The sequence below is a fragment of the Rhodamnia argentea genome, chromosome 6 (assembly GCF_020921035.1).
Source record: "Rhodamnia argentea isolate NSW1041297 chromosome 6, ASM2092103v1, whole genome shotgun sequence".
NCBI classification, from domain to species: Eukaryota; Viridiplantae; Streptophyta; class Magnoliopsida; order Myrtales; family Myrtaceae; genus Rhodamnia; species Rhodamnia argentea.
Window position 1 is genome coordinate 5345325 of NC_063155.1, and position 24130 is coordinate 5369454.

At 39.0% G+C, this 24130-nt stretch overlaps 2 protein-coding genes and 1 long non-coding RNA gene across 19 annotated transcripts in view; all 3 read right to left on the bottom strand.

Moving 5' to 3' along the window:
* The window catches only part of LOC115743640 (ATP-binding cassette sub-family F member 3-like), a 134961-nt gene extending 119518 nt beyond the window's left edge, over positions 1 to 15443 (bottom strand). For 10 of the 17 annotated variants that reach the window (XR_007198854.1, XR_007198856.1, XR_007198855.1 and 7 more), the window contains exons 1-2: positions 13625 to 15443; positions 13258 to 13268 (exon numbers count right to left, since the gene is read on the bottom strand). The gene's annotated coding sequence lies outside the window, so the exon portion shown is untranslated. The remainder of the gene's footprint in view (positions 1 to 13257; positions 13269 to 13624) is intronic. The other 7 variants (XR_004015719.2, XR_007198860.1, XR_007198859.1 and 4 more) reach the window with 2 other exon arrangements.
* On the bottom strand, positions 4792 to 12712 carry LOC125315614. Its single transcript, XR_007198869.1, has 3 exons — positions 12285 to 12712; positions 7741 to 7745; positions 4792 to 4802 (listed from the first exon to the last, which is right to left on the bottom strand). It is a non-coding gene; the product is annotated as an uncharacterized LOC125315614 (long non-coding RNA).
* On the bottom strand, positions 15440 to 17969 carry LOC115741417 (putative disease resistance RPP13-like protein 1). The gene is made up of 2 exons (XM_030675300.2): positions 15563 to 17969; positions 15440 to 15456 (listed from the first exon to the last, which is right to left on the bottom strand). Exons 1-2 carry the CDS (start codon positions 17967 to 17969, stop codon positions 15440 to 15442), a joined length of 2424 nt encoding a protein of 807 aa, XP_030531160.2.
* Between the last annotated feature and the right edge of the window lie 6161 nt (positions 17970 to 24130).

Below are 24130 nucleotides of genomic sequence, written 5' to 3' on the forward strand. Positions count from 1 at the left end.
CTCTTACAATTTTCGGCCAAATGAATGAGAAGGGAGAAATGGGCTATTTTTCAATGTTTTATGGGCTCGTTTTGTGATTCCGGACTCACCTAGACCTTAACTAATAAAATGGGTAATTAATTAAGGCCTTTTTTGCAATTTTAAGATCTCAAACGGGCTGTTTTGAGTCCAAAATCATAGTAAAAAATTCCGCACCCTCCCTAATGACTTTCGGGTCAATTTTAACTCGGTCGTCCATTGGAATCATGCTTAATTGACTCATCTCTGGACCTACCCGACATGACGAAAAATATGCAATGCACAAAAATTTATTTTTTGTGAGAATTATGAATAACTCTCATTTTTATGAATGATTTTCTAAAAATCAAAATTTAGGTGTCAACAGACCTCACCAGTGCGCAATTATTAGATGCACTTAGCATTTCGTGTAACGGACGAAAATAAGCCTTAGTCAACAATTTTTTTTGAATTCTGAAATTAATTATTCTATAATTTTATTTCATTATTATTTTTTAATTATGAATATTCGAACATGAACGGTTGTGTTCGAATGGCGATTTTCACACACGAACGGCCATGTTCGAACTTCAATTTTTTGGACGTGAATATGTTTGGCCATATGGGCGGTTCGGACACCAAGAGGCGTGTTCTATTCATATTATATAGTGCACAATTCTGTTCATTTTCCGCAATTCCTTTTATTTTCGTTTTCCTTCAAAAGAAAGACAACCATCTTTCCATTGTTTCACAAAGAATTTTAAAAGATTTACTGGAATTGCTATCTAGTATTCTCACCGTAACTTTGTTGTATCTTGAAGGGAATTTGCTAGAAATGTATAGCAACTTCGTGGGGCAAATTGATCCTAAAAGAGAGTGATTAATCGCCTCAAAGTCCGACTACATTGTTATTCCATTTTCTCCGATTTTTTTTCAACAAAAACGTCCCGAAAATATGTAACGGTCGAGGAAAAAATAATGGATACACCGAATCATCGGAGACATAGAATCACATTACTGTAATGAATGAAAGGGTTGGGTATCGAGTGATAGGGGTGATCAATGGAGCTCCCAAACAACGAGCAAAGAGTAGAGAGACGATGAAAGAAGGCTTGTATGAGTTAAGTATTAGGATTCGGTGTACAACCACAACGAAGTGAAACGTAAAGCAAAAAAGAAAAATCGACACAATGTCTATCCCGATTCACCCTTAAATTAGGACTTTGTCCAGAAGTGGATTCTATTATAATTAGCACACCGCACATCTCTCATTTACACAACAAATAGATATTATATAGCAGTAGTTGCTCATGAGCCTAAACCCAAACTACCAATGAAAAAAATATAGACTCAAATTATAAAAATCCTCTAGCAGCTCAAGCGAGCTGTCCCGTGACCCCCATCCGCCGACCAGAGAGCGAGACCCCGGGTGCTTTCCCGATGATGGGAAGTATGAACCACATCTCAACATTAAGCTTCTTTCTTGCCAAGGCAGTAAGCGAAGGATATTGTGTGCAATAAGCCTCTTAACATTTTGCTAAGGAATGGCCAATTCCCATGTTTAGGGGAAAGCTCACTTTTTTTTTTTTTTCTCTCGTTTTCTTTCCAGAAGAAACAAATCGAGGAAACGGAATTGCATGATTTGACCCTACTTTTCACATAACAATAGAACAAAATAAAGGAGAAATCCTTTTCAACGAAACATCAAGTTTCTATCGGAATGAAACAAAAAATTATTATTCCGGTATACCCCTGAAATGGAGAGACATTCAACAATACTCACTACACTAATACTTCTCTTGTTGCATGACCCATTTGAATCAAAGTTACCCCGTTAAACTCTGCCAATCCCAAATGAATTCATAGTTCCTTACCACGAAACCCGTTCGATGCACAATATTTTTTTTTAGCCCAATCACTTTTCCCAAAGCTAGAAGAGGGAAAAAAATTTCAAAATACAATGTCAGGTTTCTACAGTAAACAGAAGGAAATTGTGGGGTTGTGTGTGTGTGTTGTCTTGAGAAGAAGAAGAAGAAGAAGAAGAAGAAATTAGGATAGAAATGGACCATATTCTGCCAAACGGTCACGGATCTCCAAGAGGGGCTTTATATCTAAAAGTAGTATGTGTTTGGATCTCGATTTGGTGAAACAGGGAGGCCACTCCTTCTCTCGCATCAATTATTTTGGCGGGGGCGGCCACCATACCACTTTGGAGGCTGGTGCGATGGAGGGTGACCGGACTATGAGGAGAAAGGTTCCAAGGAAGTACAGAACCAGCAAGGAGGGATTGACATTGCTTAAGAGGTAAAGTGGATGGGACTTCACTTTTTAATGCTTAGGTTCTTTCAGGAAAGCGACACGGCCGGATATGCGAGATCTCGTAATGCTATCATAGGTAAGATCCGCTCTCAAATGGTTATCATATTATGTGGTCACTTTGAATATTCTTTTTCTTTTGGGGGGAAGGGGTTTAGTTCTCGCAAAATGAGCTGATAATTACATATGGTATTAGAGCACGCATGATAACCATTTTATTTCTTTATTTCTATTCCAACCCTGGAACAGAAATCGTTTGGTAATGCAAATTTATTTTTTAATTTCTGGAACAAAATTTTGTTTCGGAAATAGATTTGAAAGAGAGATGAGAAGTTAAAAATTGTAATTTCTCTGTTCCAGATACGTAAATGAGAAATAAGCTACTAAAGCCCTTCGTTTTTTCTCAAGTCCTCGCCACACTCTCTCTATCGCCCTTCCTTTGTCTTTCGCCGCCCAGCACCGACCTCCGCTTGCCATACTCGTCCACTGTCGGCTGTCACCAACCCTCGCTGCCAACCTCTGATTGCCGCAGCAACCACTGCAGCAACCATCGCCGGCCGCCGTCTTCGCCATCACCGTTGGCCGCCACCAACCACCATCGACCTTTGTCGTCCCTCGCCGGCTGCCGCTGCCCATCGCCCCCCGCGGCCAACCACTGCCCTTCGCCTGCCGCCGCCGACCACCGCCGTCGTCCCTCGCCGCATCGACTGCAGTCGCCACCCATCACCAACCCCGCCGCTAACCTCCGCTACCGCCCATTGCCGCTCGCCGCCAGCCTCTATCGTCCACCGCCACCCTCCGCAATCACCATCAACCACCGTTAACCTCCACTGGCCACTATTGCCGTCTACCGCAACCATTGTCGTCGCCAGAGTAAAAAATAAATAATAATTTTTTTAAATAGTAAATAATATTTTCTAATAATAAAAACTTTTTTTAAAAAAACTTAAAATAAAAATAAAAATGAAGTTGAAATTTTCAACCATTATCAAACGAACTTCTGTTCCAACAACAGAAATTTTATGTCGTTATCAAATGCATTTTTTTGTTCAAAAACTTATCCAGAAACTAGAAATGGAAAAATCTATTTCTAGCCAGAAATTGATTCCAGAAATAGAATGGTTATCATGTGTATCCTTAGAATTGAACTTCCTTCAATAGATTTATTATGGCGGGCTAGTATTGTTGGGAATGCAAGAGCTCGGGACCTTCACAAGTGAAGATCCAACCTACATGGTCACCGAGTACCCTTTTTGGGGCCTTGGTTCAAATGAATTGGATTGAGGGATTACACAAACACTTTAGCACAATTGAGAAACTTTGGTCAAGGATTAGGTGCGAGCACAAGTCCCAAGTAGACTTTGGAACCCTACCTGATCAATTTCGATGGAACCGGCTACCACCGGTTCTATTCCTGGTCGGGGTGTGGAACCGGGCCAAATTGGAGAATCAGACCGAACCGGGGAACCAAACCGAGATAACCATAATTCTCTCCTTTTACTCATGCATTGCATCTTGTTGCCGCCTCTAATTCTCTCCTTTTTTTTTTAAATTGATTTTTTTAATTTTTCTCTATAAATACCTATCCTCCCCCTTTCGGTTTTCTCATAAATTCTCTCAACAATTCTCTCAAATTCTCTTAATTCTCCCAAATTTTCTCAATCCCGCCTCAATTTTCTCAATCGGATTTCCGATCAATTCTCTAAAAAATGGCAAGTGGAAGCAGAAATACTGGAAAGGGCAAGATGACTATAGGAGATTCCAAGTATCCTATTCCTGGATATGATCCTCATAAGTATGCATGTTGGGAAAACGACGACGATAATATCAATATTGTTCTGATTCCGAACGTCGAGCACATCCCAACACAAGAAAGTCTTCATCCTTCTACTGCTGTCAAAGAAACGTGGACGGCAAATGAGCAAGAACGGAAGGGCCGAGAGAGTACATCCGACTTGTGGCTGCACTTCGACAAGGTACGTGATGAAGGCGAAGGTAAATATAATATAAATTGTAAATATTGTTCGCAAACATACAAATTTACGAAAGGAGACGGCTATGGAACATTCCGTCGGCATCCGACGAAAAAACATCCAACGCAAGCGGGGATCGACACTACGCAACAACAAATTTCTGAGTACGCCAATTCTAATGCTCATCCTTTATTCCGTTATATTGATGCACTTTATAAACAAACATTAGCTGAATATATTGCCCTTGATCATGCTCCATTTACTACTAGTGAAAACTTTAATTTGAAATATTTGATAAATACTACGTTGGCTCCGCAAGCACCAAATATTCCAAAAAGTACTCTTAAACGCGAACTTTTGCATCTTTATAAAAAAAAATCTTTAGTAAAATTTTTTGCGGAATTCAATGGACGTGTGCATTTAGGTAGCGATATTTGGAGTGATCCTTGGCAAATTCATTCTTATATAGGTGTCACGTATGATTGGATAGATGACGACTGGACCATTCAAAAAAGACTCACTGCATTTCAAGTTTTTGATAAAAAACATTCGGCTCATAATATTTATTAAATAATTAGGCAAGTTTTAGAAGAATATAATTTGATAAATAAAGTATTTTCAATTGGTTTTGACAATGCCGCCACAAATACCGCTTCCATTCCCGAATTAGAAAATATTTGCAAACCCTCTTTTGGCAGACAATTTTTTCACATTAAATGTGCTTGCCATGTTTTAAATTTATGTGTACAAGATAGTTTACGAACTCTTGACACTTCTCTCTCCCCAATAAAGGGTGCAATTAAATGTTTATGGAGTCGTGCCCATTTTATGAAAGTATGGGGAAAATTTTATAAACAACATAGGAGAATGACAAAAAGGTTTCCAAAAGACATTCCGACTCGTTGGAATTCTACCTACGAGTTACTTCGTCAAACTTTTGATTACAACTATTTATTATGTATGTTTATTTCACAAAATATTCACGAAATTACTTTACTTCCGCAACATTAGGACGTTTGCGAAAAAAATTTAGATTTTTTGAAAATTTTTAATGATGCTACTAATACTTTATCTGGTATTTATTATCCTACTACGCATTTATTTTTAATAGAGTGTGTTAATATTGGTAATGTTTTTAGTGAATATGACAAAGATACTGAATTAGATCGGACTATTTTAGTGATGCGAGAAAAATGGTTGCATTATTATTTTCAAATTCCTCTTGTCTATTTAGTTGGTATTGTTTTTTTATCAACGTATTAAATTAGACGGTTTACTAGATTATTTGAATGTGTATTATCATGATTGTTTACATTTGGAAGATTCAATAGATATTTCAAATATACAAGACGATGTTAAAGAATTTATAGTAGTATTATATGGAAAATTTTGTACTAGATATGGTTTAAGTGATTTTGGATCTTTACAATCCATCGCCTCACGTAGCGAAGCTGGTAGTTCACTTAGTAGAGGGTACAATATGCTCAAGAGTAGGCAAAAAATAAATAAATAAATAAAAAGGGGCAACGGGTAATATTTCTGAATTAGAAAAATATTTAATCACTCAATTTGAGTTTCGTGATGCGGAACATAGTACAGATTTCCAAATCATAAAGTGGTGGAAAAGTCACTCAATCGATTACTCGGTTCTCGCCCTCATCGCTCGCTAGATATTAGCAACCGCTACTTCAATAGTTGCAGTTGAACAAGCATTTAGTGCTGGAGGATTAGTTTTGGACTTTCGTCATTCAAGATTAAGCTCGGAGTCTGTGGAAGCTCAAGCTTGTGTCGACGATTGGATGAAGCTAAATTTCGACACCAAGAGCTAGATCGAGAACATGAATTTTTTAGTGCGGATTGTAGAAATACCATCGCCACGGGTACCACAACGGGTAGCAACGATTGGACGATGAGGAAAGTTGGGGTTATCAAAGGTAAAAGAACTACATGGGCTTTGATTCTTGTATCTCCAAGAAGATATGTATGCGCTTAATGATAATTTATTAAGTTCAAGCCTATTCCTCCTCTCTTTTTTTCCCAACATTTTATTATAATGTACAATTTGATTATAATTTATAATTTATAATTTATTATGTTTATTTTATTTTTTATTATTTTAAAAATTAAAATTAAAAAACAAAATCATAATCGGCTGGGGAACCGGCCCGGAACCGCCGATTCCGCCTTTTCGTGGAACCGGAACCGCCGGTTCCCGAACCGGCCACGTCTACGGTTAGGGAATTTCACGTCGGCTTTATCATGCCTAGACGACATTGATGTAAAAATCTATGGCTAAATAAGAAAGCCACGATGGCGTAAAACAAGGGTAGTTGCTTGAATATAGAAGAATTTGCCAGAAGGATGTTTGTATGCGAGAGGCATGAAGTCGATGGGTGGGCCTCATATTTTTCAGACCTGTTTAGTAGATAGAACATTGATCTCTAGTGAACCTCCGAGTAGGATTCGAACCAGATGAAGTTCGAACCATTTTATTAAGGATGTAGTGTTGAAGCATTGAGATAATGTTGGACACTCGTCGTCATCGGCTTTTAACTTTGTAGGCAAATATTCTAAAGAGTAATGAAACCGAAAAAGAAAAAAGGAAATTGGCTGTTTCCCGGATAAGCTCCGGAACTTGACCTAACCGACAAATTCAGTTCCAAAGTCAGTTTCATCTATAAGATATATTCTAGGTTCAACAAACTAGAAATCGATTCTAACAGGTAGGTTCCGAATTTTAAGTCCACAATTTACCCATCCTAAAATTGATTACCTCTAGCCAAACTACAACTCGAGTGCATTGGTACACTTTTGGCAGGTACAAGAGTTATTTCAAAAAAAATTCAATTTAAACAAGTTTCTAACATTTTAGCCAATTCATTTATGACCTGGCCATAAAAATGAGTTAAAAAATGGGTATTGAATCTATTTTGACACGTCTAATCATGAGTCATGATTATTTACTTTTTATTACGCCAAACTACAGCTGGAGTGCATTGATACACTTTTGCTGGGTAAAAGAGTTAATTTATAAAATAAAATAAAAACTAAAAACAAATAATGCGACACATACGATACTTTGAGAATCTAAGACAAGCAAAGATCTCAAACTCTCATTTGAAGGTTGTCATGAATTTGAATTTATCATATATGTTTCCTTAACTTTCTTGATTTTTCTTGATAAACTTTCTTCTTCGTTATTTTATTTTCCAGGTTTATTGTAACTTACTAATGTGGATTTTTAGATATAGCTTATTGATCTGCCAAGATTTTCAAATGTACATTTTAAAGTTTTCTGAAATTTTAACGGCACCCAAATGGCGGCAATGAAGGCACAAAGGTGGTATCAACCGATAGATGTGGAGTAATGGTTGCGGCGACTTGATTAATGCACCCTAGGATATGGGACATATGAGTGGATTGGCTTCAATTAGATGCGAGTTGGGTCGGATACAAAGGCTTAATTCCTTAAAAAAAACTCCAAATTTAAAGTTTAATCCCAATTTATTTGTTAAAGTTTTCTAAACTTTTCACGACAACAAAGTGATGGCAGTGAAGGGATAGAGGCATCGAACAACTATATATGTGGAATAATGGTTGTAGTGCCACCCTAAGTGGATTATTTGAGTGGGTGGAGTCGGATTAGGTTTAAGTCGGGGTCGGGTTTGAAACGCATGTTATGTATTCATTAAAAATGAGTGTATATGAGTTAGCAGGTTAATTTGATCCACTTTCATATATGTAATTTATGCGTAACACAATTCACTCATTTGCCAAATATACATGACTCGGGCCTAGATCAGGACATAATAATTTACAAAAAGAATATGTCACATGGTAGTAATGACGTGATTTGTTGCGCAACTAATCATAATTATTTATTTGCTACAAATCTCATCATAATTGGTATCGTGTTCATATGCATCTCAATTTTGATTGGTCGGTTATATCACGTGTTACTATCATATTGTAGATTCGTCACATAATATCTCGTCATGATTGACATCAAAGGAGGCATGATATTTCGAATAAACCTAATGGATTTGACTCATCAAAACAAATTTATCAACTTCAACGGCTTTACACCTGTTCGGGGGCCAACAGCACCGGTGAGATCACGCCACAACTTCGACCACAAACTGGTTGTCCCAAGGCCTCGCCCCAGTCCTACCACCCCAAGTCTGGTCACACCTTGCAAAGCTGGACCTTGCCGGCCACAACCATGAAGGCAAAGACGCCTTCGCGCTCACCCTCGGCAAATCATCTACCCCACTCACCCTGCCCTTCACGGCCTTGGTTGGCATCGATCTGTCAACGGGATAGACACGTGCTGCCGAAATTTCCAGACCCCACCATTCGTCCTCACCTATGTCGCAAGTGCAGTCTAAGCAACACACAAAAAGAAATAAAAAATAAAAAGAGAATTGATTATATAATAGTATTTGGATGACCGTAACGATCTGTTTTGGGTCTAACAAAAAAATAATTAGTTAATGATTATTGCGGGGTCCACTCATTCAAAAATTTGTGATCTACAACATACTATTATTCTTACAATAATCTAAAAAATTAATTGCTAGCGAAGCCCCAAAAAGATATAAAGATAATTTGACCACAATAACCTAAAATTTTTGTCTGTTTGACAATCAAATATTTGTATTTTCTGAATATTCAATCAAGGATCACAACTTTTTGAATTGTGGTCAATGCTATGCCCCCGCTAAATTGAATGTTATGTCGCTTGGTTTTTTGTTGGGATGATTTACATGATAGGTCAAATTAATGACATGAACCGCCACGTCAATTTATTTTTTGCCATATGAGCAAAACTAACCTCTTCTTTGTTCTTTTTTCTTTCGTTTCTCTTTTTCCTTCTTCTTTGTCGTTTCTTCTCCTTTTTCAATGAAGCCACTGCTCTCTTACTTGGGTCTTAATCTGCAAACTGAGTCTGCAATGGTGTTGATGGTGCTTAAAGAGCAGCCATGGCTGTCGAGGGAGAGAGAGATGTGGAAGACAACGGGCCTCACAATCATTAGTTTTCGCTAACGTGGGCAACAATTTTCCCCATAAGTGTCCACGTCAACATAGGAAATGTATAACTGACGTCCGAATCAGATACGGGGACGAGTGAATGTTGCATCGGGACACTGAAGTTTCGATTTTCACTGCCGTAACGATCAAAACTCTAATATCTGAACATCTTGCTTTCTGATCGGTAGTCTTTTGCCTCCCGATCGATAATCTGTTCGGCAAATTTTCCCCTAGAAAGCATGCATTGGGAAGTCCTTGATTAGGCAAATTGATGAGGACTATACTATCTTGTTGACATGCTAGATTTACATTTTAAAGGTGCGTTTGTTTCATGGAAAATAAATGATTTGAAAAATATTTTTCTAAAAATAATTGTTTGTATCGCTTGAAATAATCAGTCAATAAAAATATTTTTGTTATTAACAACAGTTTATGTCCAAATATATTTGTGAATGAGGAAAATATTTTTTTTTTTTCATTTGCGATACAAGTGATATTTTTTTGATAAATATTTTTAAAATCAATCATTTTTCACGAAAAAATGGAGCCTAAATTCGTAATTGCGGTTTGGTTAATAAATGGCATGTTCAGATTAGTTGGGGATTCTCCATTAAGAACATTGCATCTTGAATATTTTTCATATAACAAAACGGTTTGATATTTGCATGTCTAATTGTGCTCTTGCATCTTTGAGCATATCAATAAATTTGCACATTTCGCATATTAAATTAGTATCTCAGATTTTCTTTTCATTATGACAATTGCTACATTAGGATAATTAGGGTTCTCATGAATTACCGTTTTTGTAACACGTTGGGATATTACATTGTACATACCGTGAATTTAATTCTTAAGGTTGCAATTGGGGAGATTTAGATATTTTAAGTTAGCACCTTATTCCTTATAGCATGTCCCCATTGCACGACCGTCTAGACTTCTGGCCCATTCTCGGGCTTAAAAACAGTTCCGAAACCGGTCTCGGCAATCCTAGACGCGGACCAAACTGTTAACAAAAAATTTCAGAATTCAAACGCAAAATCAAGATGTTCCAAACTGACCAGAATCAAAACAAAATTTATTAACTAGCAATTTCTGTCAAATATCCACATCGAAACAGAGTCAAGAATAAAGTGATCAAGATCAATTTCACGAAAATAGAGACAAGTTGCGAAAACATCCAAAACAAAAATAAAAGATGATCGGATGATGAATCGCAGTGACGAATCATTCGATATGTTTTATGTTTTGGGGTAAAATAGATTTTACTTTTAGCAATGGATAACATTTTCATGGTGAATGATGGGACTTTGGCCAAATTTTCGTATCAATATGTCTCATATTTAATCACGAAAATTAGTTGCGTCGCCTAAGAATATTGCCTATTGCCACGAAAAACTTCTTCGTGACAAAAGGTTAAGTGTTTTTTGACATGAAAAGTTTTATTGTGGCCCCGTGTTAGTGGCGATAGGTGAGACCTTGCATCATGAAACAACTTTTTTTTTTTTTTTGGTAAGGAACAACTTTTTTTTTGTGGCTAAAGGTATGATTTTTCTTAATGAAAAGTACTTCCGTGTCAATATGAAGCATTTATGGCCACAAGTCATTGGCAAATTTTCGGGGAGATTTCTTAGTACCATAATTAACAACGAAAAGATATTTGCTTGGCTGAAAATGAAACCTGTGGCCACGAAATTTGCTTTCGTGGTGATAACAAAGTCGATTTCACAGCCAATTGTTTGTGGCAATAGCGACAAAAGGCGGTTTTGTAGCACTCAATTGTGTATCGTAATTATGACATTTATGATGTTCTTATTTTCTAAAGTTTCATTACGAGACGATTTCCCCGTTTAACGACTTAGAATGAACCCAAAAACCTAAAACGCTATCTAATTCGAATTCGCAGCTTAATCAAGAGAATTCCTTCAGTTAGATGAATAAAGGTTCTCATTCCTTACCGAGCGCTAAGAAATGGAATTAATTCGACTTTCTTTCTTTTTTCTTCCTCCAATTTTATAGCCCAACTATTACATAGTGATGGCGCACGCTTAATTTTTTTTTTTTTCTGTCTTATCATTAACTCTCATCTATCTGATTTTTGTTATGTCTTTCTGCAGAACACGGCAATCGATCATCGCACTAATGATACTAATGTCCTTACCCCTAATTCCTTTACCAGTAAGCTCACATATCTATTGACGTGATGCCCACTTACTTCAAAGGATGGATCACGACTGATGCTAAGTCAAGAACTTCTCGGAACAAGAATATCTTATAGCAAACAGAGAATCCTCAAAAGCAACATCCAGAGAGTAACCACCTCCCTCCCTTGCTGCACAAGATAAATAATATGTAGGATTGCTAAAAATGTTGGGAAGGGATGGAGTGGGCATTTGAATACAAGAAAGATCAACTCTAATTTTGACTACCAAAAAAAATTTTCTAATTTTGACTGCACAATGAATTTGAATATTGACCTGAATATGTTAAAAGGATGTTATCTAACCAATTCACTTCATTATAGTATTTTTTTTTTTTTTGGGGGGCTAGGCAGGGCCTAAAACATAGTTACTGAAAGCAATTCTATCCTAGAGTTGCAAATACGATTTATTTTTTGTTGATCATGAAAATATTATATTAATTAATTCTCCTAAACAGTGCCAAACAACTAAAATGGGAAAATATCTTCGCATAGCTAATCAGAGATTAGCTAAGCCACGTTTTGTGTTTCATAACGGATCTTGCAAATAAGGCAATGCAAAATCGCCAGAGAAATAAACAAGAAATAATAAGGACACCAGAGATTTACGTGGTTCGGTCCGAATATCGGTACCTACATCCACGAGAAGAGCCGGCAAGAATAATCCACTATAATTGGAGAATTAGTGTTACAACCGCTCACACGCTTTAGTATTTCCCATACCTAGATTACACCCAAACCCAAAATATTTACTAATAAAGCAACTCAACTGGACGTAAAACTCTCCGCACAAATCACCGTGTCCAAACGCACGTCCTGTGGCCAAAAGAGAACTCCTCTGCGCCTCTTTTTATCCTTCGAGTCGCGATCTGGAGATCTCACCTATAGACCCCCGGAGTCTCGACCTTTTTACCCCTAAAAATGAACATATGCGTGACCACTTATTTTGTCTTGTAGTGCAAAACTTTCCAAGATCAAAACTTGGAGTCACGTGTGCAACAAAGCACTCGTGAAAAATCACGAAGAACCCCCGCCCAAGAAAAGAAACTAATTTGATTCGGATAGATGCATACCAGATTTTGAACAAATCAAAATCTTCTAACGAATTAGATTCCATGATAAGGCTCAAACTCGAGACATTAATTCAACAGTATCTTCTCATGATCCTTGAAATTCCCATGGAAAGGCGCCACCGTACCGGTAGCATATCATTACAATCTCAACCATTGGAATAATTGTTGGAGACTCAAATGGTGGATGTGCGAGCATGAAGCATAACTATATAGGCTAAAAATTCCTAGCAAGCTGTTAGTAATAGTTCCTAACCCAGCAGAGATCACGACCCAAATGTAGGGTGATTTATGGAATATCAATGTTGTCTTGAATTAGAGTTGTATTGGAAGCTTGGAGCCATGAGCTGCCCCCAGAGATTTATTTCAGATCAACTGGTTAATACTATGAAGGATCATCATCAACGAAAAGAAGCTTCTCCATTCTTATAAAAACTAAAAGGAAAAAGAAAAATGTAGAACATATCATTGTACCAAATAAAAATCAAACGCTTCTTCTTCTTCTTCTTCTTTTGTTTTTTTGAATTGCAAAATATGACACATAACATGGAGACAGAATTAGCCCTACCTTCACAGCATTCGTAAAAGTGATCCTTCCAAGTGATTCTGCCAATACAAAAGGTATCTGCAAAACAACCCCAGTGAATGAGCTAAGGGCACAAGAAAAAGATGATGGGAAGAGAACTTTCAACAAACACTGAAAATGCAGAGGAATATGATTGCGGAACGCTATGATTCTTGGAGATTCTCATGCCAAGTACAGTGCATTTTCATTCACAATATGTTTGTGCATGAAGCAGAGTCAAAGATATGTGATGAATAATTGAATGTCAGTCTCCGACCTTCAGTCGGTGGCTTCTGGGAATTCTACGCGACACTTGTCCGTGGGGAAAAAAATGTAAAATAAATTCGTATTAGGCATCGAAGTGAAGAAGGAAGAGAAACGAAATTGATGCATCCAAGAAGAAAAATGACTGTACATCAAAGAATGAAAGGCGAAAGAAGGAAAGAAGTTGGAAGCATTACCCGAGGAAGAAAACAGCAGTCCACGGAGACTAATCTTTATCACGGAGACTATGGGCGTGATGGATTTCAATATCATCGGATCCGATCGCCATCAATGTATATCTCAGGGATGTGTTGGATGAGGGGCCAATAGTGGCCAGTGAGTTTTGAGCATCCTTCTTTCAGATTCGAGCATTTGTGTATGTACAGATATTGGAGGGAGGGAGGGAGGCCATCCTCTGGCAAGTACCTCAACTTGGGGCAATCTTCAATCCATAAATGTGTGAGAGAGGAGAGCTGGTTGCGAAGAGCACTTGATAGTCTTTCCACCTTCCTCATATTGTAGATGTGAAGTTGGGTTAGAGAGGAAGGGAAGAGAAGACTCCACACATCCTCCTCCTCCTTCGAAGAAGGAAAGAACACATTGTCTCCCTCCCCTCCACTCATGCTCCTTCCAAAGTCGATTACCAGTCCCTCGAGGGAGGTGAGAAGGGGTAAGCCCCATTCTCTCTCTCCCTGCTTCACATTCTCGCACCTTCTAATTACAAGGCTCCTCAAATTGGGAGGGAAACCTCCTTTGGGAAAGCATTCAATATTTGGGCAATGGATAATGTGTAGCTTCTGGAGGGAGGTAAGATGATGCCACTGATTTGGTAGACACTTTATCTTCGGACAATAACCGAGATAGAAAGATGAGAGGGTGATGGGAAGGGGAGGGAAGTCCTCCTCTATCTCCAATGCTAGACACCCGCCTATTTCCAAACGAGAAAGATTCTTACAGCTGGCAATGTTACATCTGGCAATAGACTTTATCTTCGTACAATTATCAAGAGTGAGAGTCGAGAGGGTGAGGGGAAGGGGAGGAAAGTCCTCTATCTCCAAGTTGTACACTGCCAAACGGGTGAGATGGGAGAGCGTGTGAAGGCACCGTGGTAGGCTTCCCAGATTCTTACACCATTCAATAGTCAAAGATTCCAGCGATTTTGCCGCTACGGTGACCTCTTCCAAGGACTCCACTCTCTTGCACTCCCTAATATAAAGTCTCTTCAGAGCAGCGAGTGTACCCTTGGCAAAGGAAAACGATGTTAGAGAATCACAATGACTTACCTCGAGAGATTCAAGCTGAGGCATCAGGTTATTACTGTTGGGCCCATCCGGAGGACTGGTTAGTCCCACTATTTTTGGACAATTCTGAATCAGCAAATCTCTGATTGCGTGCACCTTGCTTGGAAGCTTTTCTAAACTCGTACAATCCCTCAATTCCATCCTTTCGAGGTTGCACGGCAGCCCTATCTCTCCTTCTCCCACCACAAATGATGCGAACTGAGGACACCTTTTGATGATAACTCTTTCAAGGCAAGTGAGATTTTGCATTTCATTTCCATCTTGCCACAAGCACGTTAGCTCGCCACACCCTCCTATGCGAAGCTCCTTTAGCTTGACCAAGCACCTCATAAACCCAGGATCGAAGCAAACAAACTCGGTAAGATTTTTAATTCTGAGAACGGTCAAAGAAGTTAGGTTGATCAAGCTCTTTAAGATCTCCTTGGTACAATCCTCAAGATATAACTCGCGGAGAGATGGAAGACGAACTACACTGGTTGAGTCATTCAAATGCGGGCATGAATGAATTTCAAGCTTTATGAGACAGTCAAGTTGGCAAGGCAATATCCCGACCAATGAAGGACAGCTCCGGACAACAAGATACTGAAGACAGGAGAATGGGACTTCTTCTTCTGGGCCCCCGACATAAGGAGACCATTCCTTCCATGACAACATCTCTTCGAACTTCAAAGTTATTAAGGATGAGAAAGGCGCTTTACCTCCATAAAATTCTGAGCCTATCATTCTTACTGCATGCAAACCTCTAAGAGATAATTCCTTAAGTGAAGGTAATCGTCCAAGTGGGGGCAGCGATGTAACATTAGGAAAGTCCCTCAAGCACAAAGACGTTATCTTAGAATAGGATGAACCATCTAACCACGAGGGGAATCTTGTGCCACAATAGCGCGAGATGGTGAGAATTTCCAGATTAGTGTGAGGTCGCAGAGAGTCAAGCACATGAGCATCGCGCTTATGATTCTGGAGATTTCCCAAATCTTCTTCCCAATGCAAGGACAAGTTGGCAAGACTTAGCTTTCTAAACAAATCGGCATCCGCTGCATCTTTAACTTTTTCCACCTTTTGCAATTTTGATATGCTTAATTCTCCTTGAAGATGGGGCAAGTTCTTTAACTCCTTTAACTGCAACCCTTTCTTTGTTCCTACCACAAACTTGGACAAGATAGTAAGATTCTTCAAATTGCTAATACCCAACGGCATCTCTTTTAGACTCCGTGTATCTCTAACGTCGAGAAACCGTAAGCCAACCAACTTTGTGATACTTTGAGGCAACTTTGAAAGGTTTTGACAACCTCTTAAGATCAAAGCTTGTAATTTGCACAAGTTGACAATTGACTCGGGTAGCATTTCGATATCGGTGTAAGAGAAATTGAGATATTGAAGATGTTTTAAATCACTAACACATTTCGGTACTTCCACGATGTCGTAATGACATACCGAGAGTGCCCTCAAGTACTTCAATTCTTTTAACAAGTCATGTAGCATCTTGTTGGAAATAATGAATCGGCCCAAGCCCCCCTCTCTAGATCCACTGGGCACTAGAATTAAACTTCTTAGCACCTTCATTCCGTGATATGCCCTCAAGCATTGTGAAGTAACAGGCCATGACGAGATGAATGATGCATAACGAGTTTTTTCGAGAGATGATGCATCACATTCATTACCCGCTAACCGAGACTCCCCGGAGCTGAAGCAAGTCTCTCCCGCAATTGACTTTGCCAGGTCATTCAAAAGATCATGCATTGAAAACTTAGATGCGTCAACACTTGATTGTTGAATAAATGAACGAGATTTTAGCTCATCGAAGTAATCCCGTCCCAATTTCAACTTATTCTCTTTTGCTTTATGTCCATCTAAAAATCCCTCTGCTATCCATAAGAGTACTAGCTCATCTCTCTCAATTTCGTAATCCTTGGGAAATACCGCACAATAAGCAAAACATCTCTTCAAATAAGTAGGAAGGTGGACATAACTCAATTTCAAAACTGGAAGAACCTCATCATTCTCTCCCATCGGAAGATCCCACATCTTGTTATTTAAGATAGCTTCCCATTGATCGGGATTTCGTTTATCACGTAGGAGACCGCCCAACACCTTTGCAACCAAAGGTGAACCTTTACATTTTTCAGCTATTTTCTTTCCTATTGTTTCAAGATCCGGTTGCCTCTCAAAATTTGTTACTCCCAAAGCATGAAAGGCTAGTAAGCTTGTACAATTATCAAGGGACAGCGCCTCCAAAGGATATGGCGAAGCTCCTGTTAAGGCAACTACCGAACGGTTGCGAGTTGTAAGGATGATCTTGCTTCCCTTAGCACCCACTTCAAATGGCTTTAAGAGGGCAGTCCATTCTCCGTACTTCTCATTCCAGACATCATCTAAAACCACAAGAAATTTCTTCCTCGACTGACTGTCCTTCAACTTAATTTGAAGCCGGTTAAGATCTTTGTCCTCACAAGACAACTCGGAAAACGACTGCAAAATAGTCTTTGTTATGCTGAGAACATCAAAAACATCCGAGACACAAGCCCATGCTCTCCTCTCGAAGCAGCTGCTTACATTGGGATCATTATAGAGTCGCCGAGCTAAGGCTGTCTTTCCAACACCGCCCATCCCAACTATGGGGACTATGCTCAACCTGGAATCAGCATTTTTGGCTTCACCAGTCAATAGTTCAAGTATTTCTGCTTCTTCCTTCTCCCTGCCGAAAAACCGAGGCTCCGGCAGCGAACTGCTGGGGAGCCTTTTGTCGATGTTGTCAGAGTTGTTCACAGCAGTCCCTGTCAAGCTTAGCTGAGCCTTCCTGGTGACGATCTCTTCCAACCTGCCATTGATCTCTTGGACCTTGGTTTCGGGCACGAGTGAGCATGGGTTCGGATTCGATCTAGGGGATTTATTTCGGCCGAAGCAAGAGAACTTCCAATTCACCCACCCTCTGCTTGTGCTGGATTTTGCCGCCGACTTAACCTCAGCGGCTTGGATTGCCAACTCATCGAGCAAGTCTTCCACGTCATATGCCAAGTCCCTAACATCGTCCAGCCATAGCTTCACTAGACCTTTACCGCTCAGTTGCTTGTCCTCTGCATCATCCAGCACTGCATTGATTATAACTAGCATCTTCTTCCACTTATTGAGCAGGTCGATGCTGATTCCAGAGGAGGGAGATGCTCCTTTCCTTTGCGCATATCCCAATCCCAGAGAAGCCAACTTCTCGAACAGGACCTGAAGCAAGGCACCCAAAAGGATCTCCCCAACGGCCATCGGTGAATCCGTAAACTGTAGAGAACAGCACAGGTTATGCTCAAGCAAAGTGATAATGAGCCATGGAGAAAAAAAAAATGGATGAATCAGTCACTCTAGAGAACGAGGGTTATGGCAAAGCAAAGTGATAGTGAGCTAATGGAAGGAGAATACTGAAGTCCAGGATGCACATCATTGTTAGAGAAATCAAAATGAAGTACTTTTCATATACAAGTGCTTGTCTCGTAATGTTTACATATTATCTTTCTCTGTTCAATGAGGAAAGCAAAGCACTCTACTTCTGGCTAAACAAGAAAAGGGTCAGGCACACCAACTAATCCATTATGCAAGTTGCTTTATATCACTCTGGAAATAGTGAACCCGCCAAAATCGCCAACTAACAATAAATAATCTACTGAAAATTATACTTTACGCCTCGCACTGATGAACAGGAAAATCGAGAACAAAAAAACAACGATCTCCTATCAAGCGATTCCCGATCATCAACTACTACCTCTGCACCCTTCAGCAAATTATTGCCACCCATCTTGCTCCAAATTTGCAGCACTGAAACTGCTACTTAAAGCCTACATTCATTAAGACCAAAAAAAAAAAAAAAAGCCTACATTCATCGCATATGAGATATGCGATCAACGAGCGGAATCTTTCAGAGGGCATGTGCTCTCCACGCAGAAAACGAGAGCAAGTAGATAGATGACTCTTACCAGTTCAAAGTAGACTTCCCGGACCAAACCGGTGAACGGGATTAGATCAACAACAGCAATCCAACAAGCACAAGCGCTGGATTCTGGACGAGCAAGAGGAGAACACTGTTGAGCAGGGGGACGAGAGTGGGGCTGTGGTGAAGCTAAATGATAATGAGCTAATGGAGAGAGAGAAAACTATAAAGTCCAGGAAGACCAAGACTTCCACCTGCCAAAAAGATCAAACCAAGACTTTCGAGGATGCTCTCAGTGGTTAGAGACTATCCTATCTCTCAGATATTTGTAGTTTCCACCATTATATATTTGTTCATGTATATAAGCCACAAACCCAGGAAGACCAAGACTTTTCGTTGTACAACTACAAAGTCATCAGTAACTTTGTCCGTTCAACAAGGAAAAATCTGATTTTGTCTGTTCGTCCACATTGAAGGAGGAATCGGTGAACTTCCTATATTTCCATAATATAAACAAATTGTTTCAACAAACTATTATCTTAAACATATGTGAACCTTTAGCACAATAACCGCTCAAAGTGATCATTGAATAAAAATCACCTCTTATCCTCTGTTTTGGATGGCCACAAGAAAAGGTCCTCTGTTTGAAACACAAGCCAAAAGTCTTGATCTAAAACAGAGGTCAAAAGGTGATTTTTCATCATATAACCAACTTTAGAGTGACCGCAGATTGTCGTTCAATGTCTTTCTTTTATCCATAATTGGTGAATAACTGAATATGCAATCAATGTAGACATTTACATGGCAGTTATGTTCTGAAAATTCGCAGCAAAATGGGCAGTAATGATCTGCTGAACAGTGTTGAGGTAGTAGTGATGATCGGGAACGCTTGATAGGAGAATTGTGGTCCTTTGCACAATTTTCCTGTTCATAAGGGTGATGCCTGGAGTATAGGTTCTCTTATCGGTTGTTAGTTGGCCATGCCTAACCCTTTTTCTTGTCGAGCGATGAATGGAGCTGACCACACAATTAACAGGACTGTCAAATAAGCATCTTTGTGCAACTTGCACGGACTTAAATAAATGTTTTGAAACCTTGAGGATATGCTCAACAATGGCATTTTACTTCCCGTCATACATCTACAAGTCATCAAAGACAGCTAACTTTGTTTATTTGATAGAGGGAACATAAACATGTGATTTGAGCTAAACAAGAAAAAGAGTCTAGACTAATCCGTCAAGCAGGTTGCTTAATTTTACTCTGGAAATAGTAAATGAGTCACAAATCACCAACTAATCCATTAAGCAAGTTGGTTTGGGCTAACTTAGTGTGTTCAAAGGACGGTCCTTTCAAGCGACTCGCGATCTTCAACAACTACTTTAACAACCTTAATTGGTTATGTAAAAAGCCTATAACTAAAACGAACTAAAAAGGTAACCAAACACTCGTAAGTTATAAATTTTTGACAAAGATATGCATGCCCTCTAAGTTGGTCCTGTGAAGAAATATCAGCTCTGATCCTTTGTTTTGGATGGCCCCAAGAAAAAGGTCCTCTCTTTCAAACGACAGCCAAAAGTCTTGATCCGGAGAAAAAAGAGAACGGTTGATTTATCTAACTCAAGGACACGATGTGCATGAAAATATAGGCTCTTCGGTCTAACTCAAATTGCTTGTCGTGATCATCAGGAAGACCAAGACTTTCCAGGACGCAAATTGGCTTCATTGCTTCACTTTTCACATCCCTCCTCTTCCATCCCTATGTGAATGCTTCTTTTTCCATTACTTGTAGATATTCCAGGCGTTGAATGTCTTGCTTAAGATTGGCAAATTAGCATAAGAAGGAACCTAAGAAGAAACCCAAAAAAAAAAAAAAACCTCTCAATGGCCATGAGTGAATCAGTCACTGTAGAGAACAACCAAGGGTAATGGTGGAGCAAAGTGATAATGAGCTAACGGAGAGAGAAAACCATAAAAGTCTAGGAAGACCAAGAGTTTCACTTACCAAAAAACATTAAAGGCTGACCAAGACCTTTCGAGGATGCACATCAGCGGTTAGAGAAATCAAAATGAAATACTTTTCGTTCGCAAGTCCTTGTCTCGTAATGTTTAGAGATCATCCTTAAGACATTTGTAGTTTTCGCAATCATATAGTTGTTCATGGATATGAACCACAAACTCGGGAAGACCAAGACTTTTTTGTTACACATCTTCAAGTCATCAAAGACTCGTAGTCATGGCATCCTAATTTCTGTTGAACATCTACAATCATATGTTTGTTTGTGTAATTACCCACTAATGAAATTCGTCTTTAAGTCATGCTCATGGGCTTAATTTAGGCCTTGTTAATAATGGGCTGAATTAACTATAGGCTATTCTGTAATTAGATCCTACTGGGCTGAATTAAGGCTCAATATTACCCCCTCCCACTAATAAATTCCGGCCACACCATTCCCCACATGGACTTGGCCATCTTATAGTCTTAGTCCAATTAATAAAATTAAGCTCAAAACTATCCCCCGTCGGTCCAAATTTAAATGCAAATTTATGATGAATGCTCCTGCAAGCTATATGCAAATTAATTATTATTTTTTAGGGGCAGGGGTCAGTCACTAATTTTCTACATAATAAATTTCTAAATGGGACGCCAAAATTTAAGTGTCAACATTCTCTTAACGGCTTCATTGTTTCACTCACAAATGCACGATAAACCGGCTTGGTGGCAAATTAATTTTAATATTTGGACCAGCCTTGAAGCTTCCAAACCAAACCATGTTTGTTGTGTTGCTCAGACTTGCTCGCAACTTAAAATATATTTTCAAATGCTCGGGGCCGAACCAAGCCAGGCCAAACCAGTGGCCACGCTTAATGTATTGCCATAACTCATGCAGAGCTTAGAACGATACATTTAAACGTATGGATTGAGCTCGACCTGAGCCAAAGTTGAGTAAAGCGAAGATGTCATCCAAACCGGCCATTTCCACTCATTTGCTAATGAGGTCTTTATATGCTTTATTTGAATTTCTCTAGTCCTCTCTACATCAATCATATCCTTGTGTGTCTTTCCTGTGCAATGTGTGCAATGTATTCTGGACTCAACAATCCATAAAGCGAACTCCAATAAAATCGAATAAAGAAAGCCAGACTGGCTTTCACAGGGACGACTCGAGTTCGGTGAACGACTTTTAACCATCTTCGCAGCTTCACACAGACCCCATCAGGGGCGCTCTCTCTATCAAACATTAGAACAAACACTTGGTGCGCAAAGCTTAGAGAGCCGATGTATGCTCAAGAAGAACTGGAAATATCGGTCGATCGCCGTCACAAACACCGAATCACGCTAACCAGGCGCAAGAAAAGCACGCCACTAGAGAAGCACGGGTAAATTATCCTCCGTCTAGTACACGCAAATATCGAGCTGTCGACTAGAGAGTCGAAACGAAACCCGGACCATTGGTAAACAAAAGCCTATGACTAGACAAGACACGAGCGAAGGCACGAAAAGGAAGAATCTAGGACGCCCTTTTAACAGTCCGAGCTCAGTGAGGACGATGCGAAAGCGTCTCGCGAGCAGGACATTCACACAGAGAAGGATACGGACCCGCCTTCTTCTTCTATTTCGAGCGTGCTCGAGCTGGGTCTGAAACTATTTTGTTGACTTGGTTCTTCTCAAGTGGGTCTGTAATGGGTCTTGTGAAAACCCATTAAAAACCAAATCTCATTGAGCTATAGTATCTTCCGACCAACTTTCGCTCGGTCATTTAATAATTCGTTAGTTTCACAAAAACAATTAATACTTTAAATAATATTTTCCTGAAAATGATCGATATATCGCATCAAAAATGAATGAATGAAAATTACTTTTATCGTCCATGAAAATATTTAAAAATAAATTATTATCGATAACGAAAATTTTTTTGCATTGACTAATTTTCGAGCAATATCAGCAATCATTTTTGGAAAAAAAAAAATTGTGAAACAAACAAAACCTAAATATTAAATAACCCATATATAATCCCATCTTAAAAATGTGAGGTGAAAATTGGGCCCATAACTCATTTTGACGCCTTTAAATAGGCCTTATAGCTTTTGTGATTGTTCATGACAAAGATATGGAGTGATTCCTTTTACCGCGTAAGAAAACTCTTGGAATGAAAAAAAAAATGGTATCGAAATGTTTAAAACTGTTGGTGTTTGTCTATAGAACAAACAAACAAGGTATTTTCCTTGTTCTATGTAGGAGGGATGAAAGAGTGCAAGACATTTTAAATATGAGAAGGCTATTATAGTATTTCAAATGAAGAAATGGGTGGTGGGCTAGACCTCATCGGTGCGCAATTATTAGGCGCACTTAGCATTTCATGTAGCGGACGAAAATAAGCCTTAGTCAACAATTTTTTTTTGAATTCCGAAATTAATCATTCTATAATTTTATTTCATTATTTTTTTAATTATGACTATTCGGACATGAACGGTTGTGTCGGAATGGCGATTTTCATACACGACCGGCCATGTTCGAACTTCAATTTTTTGGACATGAATCTGTGTGGCCACATGGGTAGTTTGGACACCAAGAGGTGTGTCCTATTCATATTATATAATGCACAATTCTGTTCATTTTCTACAATTTCTTTTATTTTCGTTTTCCTTCAAAAGAAAGATAGCCATCTTTCCATTGTTTCACAAAGAATTTTAAAAGATTTATTGGAATTGCTATCTAGTATTCTCACTGTGACTTTGTTGTATTTTGAAGGGAATTTGCTAGAAATGTATAGCAACTTCGTGGGGGAAATTGATCCTAAAAGAGAGTGATTATATGCCTCAAAGTCCGACTACATTGTTACTGCATTTCCTCCAAATTTTTTTCAACAAAAACGTCCCGAAAATATGTAATGCTCGAGGAAAAAATAATGGATACATTGAATCATCGGAGACATAGAATCACATTACTATAATGAATGAAAGGGTTGGGTTGTCGAGTGATAGGGGTGATCAATGGAGCTCCCAAACAACGAGCAAAGAGTAGAGAGTCGATGAAAGAAGCCTCGTATGAGTTAAGTATTAGGATTCGGCGCACAACCACAACGAAGTGAAATGTAAAGCAAAAAAGAAAAATCGATACAATATTTATCATGATTCACCCTTAAATTAGGACTTTGTCCAGGAGTAGATTTCATTATAATTAGCGCCTCGCACATCTCATACATCTCTCATTTACACGACAAATAGATATTGTATAGCAGTAGCTGCTCATGAGCCTAAATCCAAACTATCAATGAAAAAAATATGAACTCAAATTATAAAAATCATGTAGCAACTCGGGCGAGCTGCCCCGTGACCCCCGTTCGCTCACTAGAGAGCGGGACCCCCGGTGTTTTCCTGTTGATGGGAAGTATGAACCACATTCCAACATTAAGTTTCTTTCTTGCCAAGGCAGTAAGCGAAGGATATTGTGTGCAATAAGCCTCTTAACATTTTGCTAAGGAATGGCCAATTCCCATGTTTA